At 32.4% G+C, this 15,224-nt stretch overlaps 1 protein-coding gene across 5 annotated transcripts in view; it reads right to left on the bottom strand.

The window, feature by feature from the left end:
• LOC145284527 (serine/threonine-protein kinase DCLK1-like) overlaps positions 1–15,224 on the bottom strand; it is a 246,236-nt gene that overhangs the window by 23,386 nt on the left and 207,626 nt on the right. For all 5 annotated transcript variants that reach the window (XM_080133419.1, XM_080133420.1, XM_080133422.1 and 2 more), the window contains 2 exons: positions 11,617–11,763; positions 1–133 (listed from right to left, as the gene is read on the bottom strand). In XM_080133419.1, the coding sequence (XP_079989545.1) occupies positions 1–133; positions 11,617–11,763 (280 nt within the window). The remainder of the gene's footprint in view (positions 134–11,616; positions 11,764–15,224) is intronic.

Raw genomic sequence — 15,224 nt, 5'->3', positions numbered from 1 at the left:
CTGTCCGACAGAGTATTTCTGGTGCAACGTATGTTGGCGTCCCACACACAGTGTAGATCGGTTCTGTTACTTCCATTGCCAATCCAAAGTCAGCTAATTTCAATGTCATGCTGCCGTCTTTATTCCAATGCACCTGAGATAAAAAAAAAAACGAAAAAATATAAAGCAGATTGTATAAGAAACATTAGTGAAAATGTTACAGTATACAAGGGTGGACAAACTATTGAAAAAACCTCGTGAATTTTGCATCAATTTTAAAACATCTTGTAAATGTTGCATTGATTTTAAAAAATCTCGTGAATTTTGCATCAATTTTAAAACATCTTGTAAATGTTGCATTGATTTTAAAACATCTCGTGAATTTTGCATTATTTTTAAAACATCTCGTGAATTTTGCATTAAATTTAAAACATCTCGTGAATTTTGCATTTGGCAAATTTAAAACATCTTGTGAATTTTACATCAATTTTAAAAAATCTCATGAATTTTGCATCAATTTTAAAACATCTTGTGAATTTTACATCAATTTTAAAAAAATCTCGTGAATTTTGTATCAATTTTAAAACATCTTGTGACTTTTGCATTTGGCAAATTTAAAACATCTTGTGAATTTTACATCAATTTTAAAAAATCTCATGAATTTTGCATCAATTTTAAAACATCTTGTGAATTTTACATCAATTTTAAAAAAATCTCGTGAATTTTGTATCAATTTTAAAACATCTTGTGACTTTTGCATTTGGCAAATTTAAAACATCTTGTAAATTTTACATCAATTTTAAAAAATCTCGTGAATTTTGCATCAATTTTAAAACATCCTGTGAATTTTGCATCAATTTTAAAACATCCTGTGAATTTTGCATCAATTTTAAAACATCTTGTAAATTTTGCATCAATTTAAAAATATCTCGAGAATTTTGCTTTAATTTTCAAGCATCTTGTGAATATTGCTTCAACTTTAAAACGGCTATAGAAAATTTTTAAAAATACTAAAATATTTGTTTAATTTTTTAATATTCATGGTTATTGTTACGCTAGATTAGTTGGTTCAATTTATTTTTCTTTATTTCAGATAGAGCATGTTAGTAAGAAACATAAAAATGACAGATCTATCAAATTTTGTAGGCAGAATCAATATCATGAATTGAAGATTAAAATTGTCAGAATCGAACAGTTTATAGAAATGATTCAGAAGAAGAATATTTCCATGTTTGACAAAAACTCAGCAGTTCTGCAGGAGTGTGTTTTATGTATTAACTAATAGAACAGATAAAAAATTCATTCCCGAAAAGAAGCTTCGCACCACTTTTATGTATCCTTACAAAGATTAAAATCAAGATATAATACTACTAATCCTTATGTCTAGAATCATTATTCTGATTTTGATCAAAATTCAGTACATTATTTTGATTGTATAAAATGTATAAAATTTAAGGCTTGAGGAATCTTAAGAAGAAACTGACATTCAGAGAATCTTGCTTAATTCGTGTTTAACTATAGATCCAATTTAATGCATATCTGATATATTTGAATTTTTAAATTGGAAATTGCGTCTACATTGTACTTCTAAAACACTTTATATTGAGGCAGAAAAAAGATATTGTACTTTAAATTATATATATATATATATATTCACACATTAGTAGGCCGGCTGGCATTACTTGGTCGTAAAATACGCTTAACTATTATACTTTCTTAAGTATTATAGTTTCATGTCTGAAGACCAAAAGCTAACAGAGGAGCTTGGTAGGCAATATTTTTTAAACAAATATATATATGCATACATAAATATATATAGAAAGAGGTTTATGTTTACTATAAGCTTTTTATGCAAATATTACACAAGTATAAATCATGTAGAATATCTGCATGAATATAATTACACGTAATAGTTAACAAAGAAAACCGAAAAAGTTAATAGGGAATTAATTAAAATAAATGTTTAAAAGAATATGCAAATAAGCTAGATCTTTTGCAGATAAATGCAATTCCAGGATCCATATATAACAAAGTTGTATTTTCTCTTTAGATAAACAGAAAAAAAGGTTCGCCTTTTTTCTTCTTGGCTTTCAAGCCAATATCTTTTTCTGTTATCAAAGTGTATTATCTGTTCTGGCAGATACTACAATCAAAGTTATATATGGGGGCAATCCCACATATCAGACAATTGCTCTTGAGCAATCAGTTTTGGTCAATGTAGGGGAAACTCTTCATACCAATTGTCACTATCCAGTTCCCTCTCGAGGAGGTGGTCCCTCACTCTTCACATTAAAAAATGGCCTTGTGCATAATTTACTCTATGGGGAAGCAAATAAATAACTAAATAAACAGAAAAAAGGGTTTTAATATGAATAACAATACAAAAAAGAATTTATAGGAGTGTATATATATATATATATATATATATATATATATATATATAAAGCTGAACGTCTGTGTGTGTGTGTCTGGTCACAAATAGGCTCCTATATGGTTGACTATTATAGAAAACTGATCACATATAATGATAGAAGATGTATCGAGACACAGGAATGGGTATGTTTGATCTGGCATAATGATGATTCATTAAAATTGTGCGGTCTGCGTACGCACCTGGTCCACAAAGTATGGAAATAAAAAATTAAAAATTAAAAAAAAAAAACGTTTACAAGTGTTTTTGATATAGATGTACATAATAATACTTGACAAAGGATGCGCCCAGGCTAAATGTTTTCACATGCTTCCTTTCCTTTAAGGGAAGTTTCTTCAAACAATGTTCAATTGTCAAAGTGTTTTTTATTCAAGAAGTCTGAAGAGAGGCTGGTTATGTGAAAATTTTCAAACGCCATAATGCTTGAAATTGTCCCACCAGTATTGAAACAATTGTAACTTACAATGAAATGCACTTTTTGTTGCTATCAATTCATTTTTGAAGTCTTGGTTTTGTTAATAGAGTATATATATATATATATATATATATATATATATATATATATATATATATATATATATATATATATATATATATATATATATATATAAGTTGGCAACTAAGTTCTTGCCGTTTTTTAAATCTACATTTTTTAAAGTAACATAAAAACTAATATCTATTGAATCAATGACGTATTCTCCATTCGTGTTTACAACTTTCTCCCAACGTTCAATAATATTCTCAATACCTTTTTGGTAGAAATCATTTAGTTATGACACGAAAAATAAAATATGACAAAGAAATTTTCAAAAAATAATATATTAAAAAAAAAACGGCAAGAACTTAGTTGCCAACGCAATATACACAAGCGGTAAAAAGAAAGCCCGCACTTGTAATTTTTTCAAAAACCGCAAATTTAAGTTAAATTTAATGTAACTGTTTAAACAACCTTTACCTCATTTGATTGGCCTTTTATTCTATAATTTTACCTGTTCATATTTGACTTTGAATTGAAACATTCTAGTGTTCACATCAATTTAAAAAAAATAACTTCAAATTGAGGAGGCAAAAAGAAAGTCCACACAATGGAAAATTGTTATTTAAATGTAACTTTAGGACATTAATGCAACACAAATACAACACGAACAAAATAAACTAGTTAATATTTAGTAGCATAGCCCTTCAGCAATTTGACAGCCTGTAATCTTTTGAGAATTCCTTGAATTAGACTGCAGCAATACTTTGGAGAAAGGGCATCCCACTTTTTTTAAATTTTTGTCCAAAGTTCTGCCAAATTTGAAATTTTATCATTGCGTAGCTGTTGCTGGAATGTAATGCCATACGTTTTCGATAGGATGAAGGTTTAGAGATTGTGCAGGCCAATCCAAACACGGAATATAATGCTCTTCCAGGAACCTCTTGACATTGCCAGCTGTGTGAATGGGAGCATTATCCTGCATGAAGATGGGATTATCATCCAAATTCCAACCAAAGTAGAGTAGAAAATGCTTAGTCAACATATTAATGCACTTGGTCGAATTAATTCGACCTTACAAGCGAACTATAGACTATGGACCATTGGTACTAATAATGCCTCACACCAAAACTGAATATCCACGACCTTGCAGAGTTGAAACTTAGCACCTATGATTAAATTTTTCGTCTTTCCTCTGATGGACGTACTGCCTACCATCACTGCCTAGCCCATTGAATTTGCTTACATCGCTAAAAAGCACTTTTGACCAATATGAAGAGTCATGATCTTCATTGCATCTCACAAAGTCCAGACGGCGCTTTCTATTCTTTATATAAATCATTGGCTTGCATCTTGCAACATATCCTTGCAAATTAAATTCCTTTAATCTGTTTCTTAGGCTGCGGATCTTGATAACATTGTCTTTCATGTTAGAAGTAACTCTAGTACAACCAGATTTAGGGGCATCACGAACACTGCCGGTGTTTTGGTGCTTTTGCACAGTCTTTTGTACCATTTTCTCATCACATTTAAATCTGAGGCTGATTTCTCGATTGAATAAACCAGAAAGGTGGAGATTAATGAACTCCTGACGACCACTAAGAGAATGTCGTGGCATATGGACTAAATGTTACGTTGTATAACCTGGAACAACAACAATTACGATTAGAGCGGCTTTGTTGCCTCTTGGTGGATATGTTAAACTGATTTAGTGGCGATAATTTAAGCTGGTTTTAAGCGAATTTGTTGCTGCGGACTTTCTTTTTGCCACCTTAATTTAAAGTTATTTTTTTAAATTGACATGAACACTAGAATATTTCAATTTAAAGTCAAATATGGTCAGGTAAAATTATAGAGGAATAAGAGGCGAATCAAATAAGGTATAGGTTGTTTAACCAGTTACATTAAATTTAGCTTAAATTTTCAGTTTTTGAAAAAAATTATAAGTGTGGACTTTCTTTTTGCCGGCACTATATATATATATATATATATATATATATATATATATATATATATATATATATATATATATATATATATATTACCATTTTATATATATATATATATATATATATATATATATATATTACCATTTTATATATATATATATATATATATATTACCATTTTATATATATATATATATATATTACCCTTTTATATATATATATATATATATATATTACCCTTTTATTTATATATATATATATATATTACCCTTTTATATATATATATATATATATTACCCTTTTATATATATATATATATATTACCCTTTTATATATATATATATATATATATATATATATATATATATATTACCCTTTTATATATATATATATATATATATATATATATATATATATATATATTACCCTTTTATATATATATATATTACCCTTTTATATATATATATATATATATATATATATATATATATATATATATATATATATATATATATATGGGGAAGTTAAAATAATAAGAATAAGATCGATTCTTTAAAAGGAGACTTATCGGGATAATGCAAAACTCAACAAATTGTTTTGGAACTTAGATTATCAATAAAATAAGAAAACGATGATATAAAAATATAAACAAATGTGTACAGATTTATGCGTTTATTCAATAAAGATGATACATCAAATGGACGTATACGATAAGTAAGATTCCTAATACCATGGTATTTCGAAGCCTAATGCTTCTCATCAGAAGAAGAGAGAAGATGCTTAGTAACATAATAGGGATGCAACGTCTAGCGATTGCTACATTAGGAGCGAAATAATTGTGCAGTGAGAGATAAAATATTGAGACTGCTTGGGGAGGGAATGGGAGAACTAAAGTGATCTCTGTGGTACAGGAGGAGTATAGCTTTTATTATAAAATGAATGTTGATGTATAGCATATCTGCCATGGTGGGTTTAATATATGTGTGATTAAACTCTTGGGAAAAATACAGGCTAAGTGATTAAAAAAAAAAGGGAGGGGTGTTTTTAGCGGCTCTTCTACAAAGGATGTCGATATTGATGATCATCTGTCCATTGATGTTTCCTTCCTACTTACATCGATCAAGTCGTTATTTTGACATTAGCAGTCATGCATAGAGTGACGTAATCAATCGGGTGGAACGTGGCACGAGCTTTCCCCTGAACCATCACATCCAGATCTCTTTGATCTATTTTTGTAGGGAGGAAGGACTTTTTAATCAACATGTTTTTTCTTATTAATTAATATATACTTTGTTGACTGATAATGGTTTAACAGTCGTCTAGCATATAGGCGGATCCCTGTCACACATGCTCATAATCTATATACCTGAGCCCACTATTACTTCTCTGTTTATGGCTTTTCATGTTTTTTTTTTGTTTTTTGTTGTTTTAGCCTTAATTTTGGAAATGAAATAATCATATCTATATATATATATATATATATATATATATATATATATATATATATATATATATATATATAGACATAGATATATAGATAGATAGATAGATAGAAAACAAAACAATTATACAGGGTGGATCGATAAAATTGTCGCCCTAGAAAAGGCGACATGATTCCATTTCCGTTTGATGAAAACCGGTTTTCTTTTCTTTTTTTTTTTTGTTGCAGACCATCTACTAGTCGGCCATTTGTGTACAAATCCCAGAAGCGATAGGAGATTTCTATCATGTCTGAACGTGACACAAGATTCAATGAGCGAGATTAAAGATGCGCCACTGTACAACTCATGCTCTCTACCGATCAAATTTATGACAACAGGACCATTGTCAGCACCCTCAAAATGAACATCTGGAGTGTTCAACGTTTGAGGACGTTCCCAGTGTTATTAAAACAAAGTTTCTGATCACGGTTATGGTTTTTGGTGTGGTTTCTAGTGAGGGCCACATCATGCCACCTCACATCTTCGAAGTTGGCTTGAACGTCAACACCAAAGTGTACCAGAATGTGCTGGAGAGTGTGGTGATCCCCTAGTGCATTTACGTGGTCGCTGGTAGACCCTGGATGTGGCAGCAGGACTCAGCGCTGGCCCACAAGTCCAAAGAGATCCAGTTTTGGCTTCAGAAGGCATGCTACAACTTTGTACTCTTCTCTCACTGCCCCCCCCTCCTTCCCCAACTTGAAGCCACTGAACTACTTTATTTGGTCATACATCGAGAACATCACCAGCATGACCTCCCACAACACCAAAGCCAGCCTGATCGCCATCATTTGCAGAGTATTCGCCGAGCTCCCACTAGCGCTTGTGAAAAATGTATGTTCCTAGTTCCAGTTCCATATTGAGTCGGTGATTGAGGCTGAAGGTGGCTACATTGAATAGATATGAACTTTACTATATAATCAAGTTACCTGAATTGATTTTTTTCAATAAAAGTTTTAAAATAAAGCTGTAGTGTTGTTTTCTTTAGGGCGACACTTTTATCATTCTACTTTGCAGACCTGAACCCTGACTGTAAGCCTAATCCTTCAGGAAGAAATGAGGGTTTTATCGACCAGAAATTAAAGACCTGTACCGTAACACTTATTCTGACACAATACATATCTCGACACAAAAGAAGACCAAGAGCGTGTGTGCTTACAAGACATGACTAGTGCGGCTATTATTTTACAACAATCACATGTCTATTAGTTACGGGCCTTTTCTACAAAAGATCCCAGTGTTGAATACACTATGGATAAATAATGAAGCTGAAGGTCACAGCATACATCAGTTAACATGTAGTCGAACAATTTATAGCAATGGTGGCAAAAAAAGTCAGAATGAAAAAATACACAAGTAATAATTCCTTACAAAAATATGCATTGAAAAATTACAGATGTTGCTTGTATGCATTTCAGTCACATATAAGCTCCCAAACAAATCGATAGAATTGCATTAAAGTTGGTATGAAGCATGCTGGAGATGCTTGATATGTGTCATGGGACGGTAAAAATAGTGGTCAGACTTCCACCAAATTACGCATGAATATATTCAAAGCATTATTTGAGAATGAAAAAAAAATAATATCTTCCAAAATTGTGAATGTATTGGGCTGTCTGTGAGACGGACCAACTTTAGGTCGATGTGACTTTTGTATTCTTTTGTTTTTTATGTATATTTAGCGCTGATGAAGGCTTTACTGATATAAGAATAATAAAAAAAAATCATATAGGCTGAGAACTATATATAAAAATACTAGTAAATGATCCCGAAAAATTGTATGCTTGCATAGAAAATAAAACAGAGCCTTTTTTTTAGATGAGCATAAAAATGAGTATCTATTCCCTATGAAGCACAATATTATAAAAATATTTATAGCTCTCCTATTGAACTATTGAGCTTTGTGTTATTAATTTTTATATTTGAATATAAAATTGGAAAATTTGTATTTCAATAGTATATATATGTTGACACACTGTTTTTGTTGATCACCAAAGTTAAGCATCGTTGAGTCTGGTCAGTACTAAAATGGATGAGCATGTGGGAATACCAGGTGCTGTTCGTGTTCCCTGCTTATTTCGGCATTGTTTCCAATTGTATTGCACTTATTCTTTCCCTTGGAATTAAGCAGTGTTGAATCAGGAGAGATGTGCTTGGGGATTGTGCAGCCCTTGTTTCACAATTACATTTGCATCTACCCTTATAGAGGGTATCCATTGTCTCTCGAGACTGGACACAGGCCATACATATGAGTGAAAAATTATACTATTAATCACAAGATTAATAGTGTAGCGAATATGAGATTCGGCTAGAAGTGTTTTTTTATGGTTTTGCCGTAGTGCCATAAGAACCGATTAATCGATACCGTTTCGTTCTTTGCACTGAATCAATTATAAGGTGTTATTCGTAAAGTACAGGAAACGTTGTTCTACAGTTCGTTATTGAGTTCCACTTAAAAAGCAAACGGATGCTTCCATTTGTTCTTATACAAGGGCAGATAACTCACTCGTATTTCCCATATCAGGCGCAAATAACTTCCCAGTACTTGCTGTATCAGGGGCCAATAACTCCTGCATGCTATTTCAACAGAGGAGTTGATAACTCTTTATCTAAATATGAACTACTGCAGAGTTTGAGTTCCGTTAGATCAACTCTTTCACTTTCATTAATATCCTTGGGATATATATATATATATATATATATATATATATATATATATATATATATATATATATATATATATATCCTCCCTCCAGCTATGGGTTCAATATTAAAGGTCATACTAGATACCCAAGAATTGGCTGTACAACTAGTTTGGAAAGAGGCAAACTCGAACACAAGTCCCTTTTAACTTGCTTCCCCACATAAGCAGACTCAGACACTACATCGGTTTTAATTTGGGACAAATCCACCTCCCCCATAAGGAGCACACAGGGTTGTAACAAAACAAAACGGACTCAGTCCAGAAGGATTTCTCTTTCAGTGGCCAGAGACAGAAAAGATAAAGTGTGGTATTAAAGCAGACACTACTCTTTGTTCCTAGCCAAAAAGCCAGCTGGTGCTAGCAGACGAGGCTGTCTGGCGATACCGGCTTCCTAATCTAAAATACACCAAACATTGATGTTATTGTTTTGTTTTTGTTTTTTTAAGTTTTTCTTTGCAAAACTCAATCATGTTCAGTAAAGCTAAAAACAAAAACAACAATTTTCCTTTACAAACAACCAAACTAAACACCATGGAAAAATAGTTGAAGATGTAAAAAACTTAAAGCATAAAAACGTTTTCCAAAATTACTGGATTAAACATTAAATAAGCTTAAAAGGGTTGATATGCCATAAAAACAAAAACAAACCAAAAAGACAGTCATAGCATCTGAAATACCACTATTTTTTTGTGTTTATTCCAGCATTGTTTCCAAAAATCCTAGATGTCTTTTTGCTGCTGGACTCAAGAAATGCTGCAGTTGTAGATTGAGCAACCCTTGCTTGAGTATAGACTATCTGGAGAGCCACCCTTACAGTGCGTATCTCGAGGCTGAACGGCCGTTTTTATTTTCTTATTTAAAATTTTTTTTATGAAAATCATTCCAGATAAGACAAGAAGCTACTTGATGTAAGAATCTAACAAATAAAATGAAATACTACTTCAAGGTCAAAACTAGTCAACAAGTGTTAGCTGGATAGATTTTGACTAAGAAAACAGCAATTCTCACCATTTTGTCAGAAATATCGCTCATAGAATATCAAAACTAAAATAATGAAAACGAGGGTTACGAGGCTGCCAAAATTAAACCCAAGATTCACTTTCTATTCTCTTTATCCACTTTCACATTTAGTTCTGTTTACACCAAGCATTCATAGATTTTACAATATCCTTATTTATTTGCCTCCCCACGAGGGCAGCGTTAGATAGAAGGGGGGTTTTTATGTGGGGATAATCCAGCTCCCAGAAAGACGCACTCTGTATTGGGACAAATATAAAAAAAACTGTCTCAATCTAGAAGAATGTATCCTTCATTAATTGAAGACGGAACATATGCTACACTTTGAATTATGCGTTCGCAGAAAATATAAGGGTAACATTTTGCACAAATTAGGCACGAAGCCATCAATATTTGACTATTCTACGCTTGGTTATAGAAACATTGCTGTCACCACAATACCACATTTACTCGAAGGGAGGGACCATTATATTTAAACTATCTCCAAAGCAATTAATATTAAAATGTTATTCATAAATATTTATAAATATTGGAAGGAAGAAGTAGAATAACAAAGAATTTAAAAAAAAACAAAACTGGTCTGTAAGACGTTCACAACTCTTTCTAAAGAATAGACCGCTCACCGTTCCCAGTTTGTTCAATACACTACACAAAGAAACAGTTTAAGCTCTAAATGGGAATGGGACCTAAGTGGGAGGAAAAAGAAATAGGGATGGAGTTTGAGAGTGGATCGTGCTCTTCCACAATGAATTTAATTTGGGTAGGCCAAGAACAAATGAAAAGCGTGGACAGTGGGTATTTTGAAAGAAGATAATTACACTTTCATCAAATCAAATCCATTGCCAGGGCTGATGGGAAAATGGTGTGATCGTTCTACCGCCCCAGTACATATCTCACTGCTGATGCAATTCTCTACCTGTATAAGAGCTAAGTATGTCCAAGGATGGAGTACTGTTGCCACATCTTGGCAGGAGCCGCTAGAGGCAGTTTATCCTACCTTGACAGAGTTCAAAATAGACTTCGTAGTTTAATGGGGAGGGGATGCCCTTTTCTCTTCCCTGCAACCTCTTTCCCACAAAAGAGACGTTGCGAGCCTGTCTCTGCTTTATCGTTATTTTCATGGCAATTGCCCATCTGAGCTCCAATCTATAGTCCCCCTTGTCCTGACTTTCACGAAAAACACTCGTCTATCTGAAACCACTATCAATAATTTCCCCCACTCTTTATCTGTGGCTAAACCTAAACGTAGATTCCATGAATAAAGCTTCTTTCTTAGAACTGCACGCCTGTGGAACTCTGTTCCGTTTTCCTGCTTTCCAACTGACTACAATGTGGTTGTCTTCAAGTCCAATGTAAACAAGTTCTTGATGAGCCATCCCCTTAAGTAATCCAATTTACTAAGTTTCCACTACTAAAGATGACTACAACATGTTTCCCTTAACTTCTGTACACTCATCAACCCTCATCCTCGAGTGGCCTTGATAAGTGGTTATTCCTTTGTAAAAAAAAAGAAAAAAAAGAAAAAGAAAAAAATGGTTCAAAAGTCAGAAGTCCGATTTCTAAGAATTAAATGACAATACTTACGAGCAAATTCTCCGGTTTCAAATCCCGATGGACGATGTTCATGGAGTGAAGATAAAATAAAGCGCTACACAAGTCTTTCACCATTCTCGATGCTTCCGGTTCTTGGAATTTCACGCTCTGGCTTATAGCATCAAACAAATCGCCACCCTTCGGAATAAAGAAATAAGATCGCAATGATACAATCAATTCATACGAATACATTTATAATTTACTACATCTTCTTATAATGAACAACATTATGTTTCGGTCCGTCTGTAACCGAAATTACGTCACAACTTACATCATAACTGGTACAGTAGAACCCCGGGATACGTTGGTCCCGGGATACTTTTTTTTTCAGGTTACGATGTGGAATACGATGTTTTTCCGGCCCCTCGTTACAGTATTTGCCCCCGTCTTAGGGTGTTATTTACAATATTACTTGATTATATACATGTGTACTATATACTGTACTGTGTTTTGTTACTAAGTTTTAATGCCGTATTCCGGGGTTCTACTGTACAACTTATATAAGACTAATGTATACCCGCTTATTGAATGGAGTTGATAAAGTATTTGGGCTTGAACATCGACCTTTAGCCAGCTTCTACCACTTTATGAATTATCGTTTTAAGCAAAAACAATCCCGTTTGAGCGAATGCCGTATATATTTTTTCTTTTTCACCGCAAGAAATGAGACACAAGGGTCGGAAAGTGAGATTGGAAAGGCACCACCCCACCTCTGGAAGAGTCGCACTCTGGCCCGAAAAAATGTGCCTGGGCAGCCCCGTCGGCATTTCTTGATAAGGGCGCCCTAGGCGATCAGCTACAAACTAATCCCTTCTCAAAGGGTAAAAGCAAAACTTGTGAGGGTCGGCATCTTAGAAATGCACAGAAATGCATTATTCCACAATCAACAAGGAAAAAATTAACAAGGATGGTATTTTGGTGCCGAGAGAAAAAAAATCCCCCCTGATGAATACCATTTATGTCTATATTTTGTGAATTATGAAAAGACAGCTTCTTATTTATGTAGTGTTTTTTATGTTGTTATTTTATGTTAATTTCTTTCCATTTATAAAACACGTATTCAGTTTTTTAAAAAAATCTTATGTGAGATAATAGCTAGGATATGGCAAACGCAAAAAAAAACAAAAAAACAAAAAAAACAAACAAACAAAAAACAAACAAAAAAAACAAAAAAACAAAACAAAACAAAACAAATGGAAGATTGTGCACATATCATGCCCCCTAAAATGAAATAAGATACTTCAGAGAGAAACAGGCACTTGGATAAGATTAATTAACTGATGTCTAATTTAATATCGTTAAAATTTCATAAAATTGGAGGCATCTGAAATTTTACAAAACATTTTTACCCTCTTTTGCACACAACTAAAACGAAATATAGGAAATATTTGGACCCCTGTGTTCAGAAATTCATAATGATCGGTTAATTAGTTTACGAATGAATTTTGTACACACAAATATATAAACATATAAACTTATCTAACTTTATAAGGATAAAGATTACAACAGAGGATATACTGTAAATAAATCATACAGCGACTTTGGTTTCAATATATAATGCATTTGTTGCCTACATAACCCACGAAGTTAAGCAATGATGAGGCCGGCCAGTAGCAGATGGGTGACCATTTTGGGAATGCTAGGCGCCGCATGTGTTGGAGATAACTCCTGAATCAAGTATCACGCTTGGTCGTCTTGACCCTTCGCTGCCAGCAGGATCAAGTGTTTCTGGACGAGAGAGGGTGGTAAATGCAAGTCCCAACACTTTAAACTAAGCCAAGCGCAAGTGACGGCAAAAAGGAAAAAGGAGAGATTACAACTGTTTGTAAATACGAACAACTGTGTGTAGACCTTATGGTCTTCCATAGTTGAGACAATATCACGTAACAACAAATTGCCACAACGAATTAATGTATTTTTAGCAAAATGTGCAGGTATTTATCGATTTTTTTTTAATATCGATTCTTCAAACCATTTCCTATTTAATGGTGTATTAGTAATAATGAGCTCAACCCCCCCCCAAAAAAAAAATTATTAATTTATTTGTCAAAGTGTTTTTCATAAAAATAGTGACAATATATAATTTATTTGCTAATCTGAAAGATAGAAATTATTATTAACATATTCAATGGATTTCATACTTTAAAACACACACACACAAATAAAGATTAAATACATTCAAAATTTCAACCTTAAAATCTGATACGTGTGCAGTTGTTTTCTTTTGTTTGTTTGTTTTATCTACTATCCGAACCCTCACCACAATACAATGTATTTTGTTCAGTTTCGGCTGATTATTTTAAACATATTTGGATACTAGTGAACTTATTGATCCGTGCTGAAATAATAACGTTATTATTTAAAAAGCCATTCTTAACATGGGGAGGGAAGGGTGTTTTGCACCTATTCTATACTTTAACCTTACAATCGAATAAAAAAACATATCATAAAACTTTAATTAAACTTGGAAATACTATTTGAAAAATAGCGCGGATCAGTAAGTGCACTAGCACCATATATATATATATATATATATATATATATATATATATATATATATATATATATATATATATATATATATCGATTATGAAAAAATAAAGTACACCGTTATAAAGTTCATTTTTCGCTTAATAATCGGTGAAAATTTCGTATTGATTGGATAATTACTTCATTTTTAGAAGATTTTAAAAATGAGACTCCATAAAAAAAATACTTACTTCCCCCTTCCATTTTCTCAGTTCCTAATAATTTGTATTCTTTGATTATTAGAATTACCGTGTATATGTCTATATATCTCCGTGTATAAAATTCACTTCTAAATTAATTAATAGATTTGAGACGATTAATCGGAACCAAGAACCGAAAAATCGGAACATTTGAAGGTATTGGAATCGAAAAAAATTGTACATCTTTTTCGATGTCAAAAACGATTATTTTCATTGTTCTTTTTTATTTGTTTTTGTTTAAAACTTAATTTCCCTTTGTTTGCTCTAATGATATAATATGATAAATATTCAATGATTTTAGAGTGTTAGTAAAACTCAAATGTTTAGATCAACACCCATACGTGTATTTTTTTACGGTTGTGGAAATATATGCACATATAACATAGGGTTACAGTACCCCCCCCCACAAAAAAATATCTATAGCTAAATATTTAGAGATTTTATAAGAATCGGAATCTTTTTTTTTTTAATCGGAAGTGGAAATTTAGAAATAAATCAGCAATTATATTAGAATCAGGAAAAAGTAGCGTTTCGTCATTAGTTAATCGATTGTTGTGAATTTTGGAACACATCTTCTAGACGTAAGGGCAGATAACGTAAGACTATATTTATAAGAATTTAAATTGTTCAAAAAGAAACCAAGAGGAGGTAGAAAGTCTTTATGAAAATTCAGTGTCTGTGTAGTTTGTAATACTATTTTATTTGCTAGCAAATTGACAGACGTTCGTGTTTACCTAATTCGATTTCTACGGTAGCAGATAAGAGCAAAAATGTATTTTATTTAGAACTCGAATTCCATTCAAGAATTAGTAAAATTGACTTTCCGAGCAGAACGACGTTTCACTGCTTTTAATTTCCCTTGCAGGGATT

Source organism: Euprymna scolopes, chromosome 9, assembly GCF_053919585.1.
Source record: "Euprymna scolopes isolate OS-2025 chromosome 9, ASM5391958v1, whole genome shotgun sequence".
In the NCBI taxonomy this organism is placed as follows: Eukaryota; Metazoa; Mollusca; class Cephalopoda; order Sepiida; family Sepiolidae; genus Euprymna; species Euprymna scolopes.
Note: the sequence above shows the minus strand (reverse complement) of the source record. Positions and strands in the feature narration are given on the sequence as shown.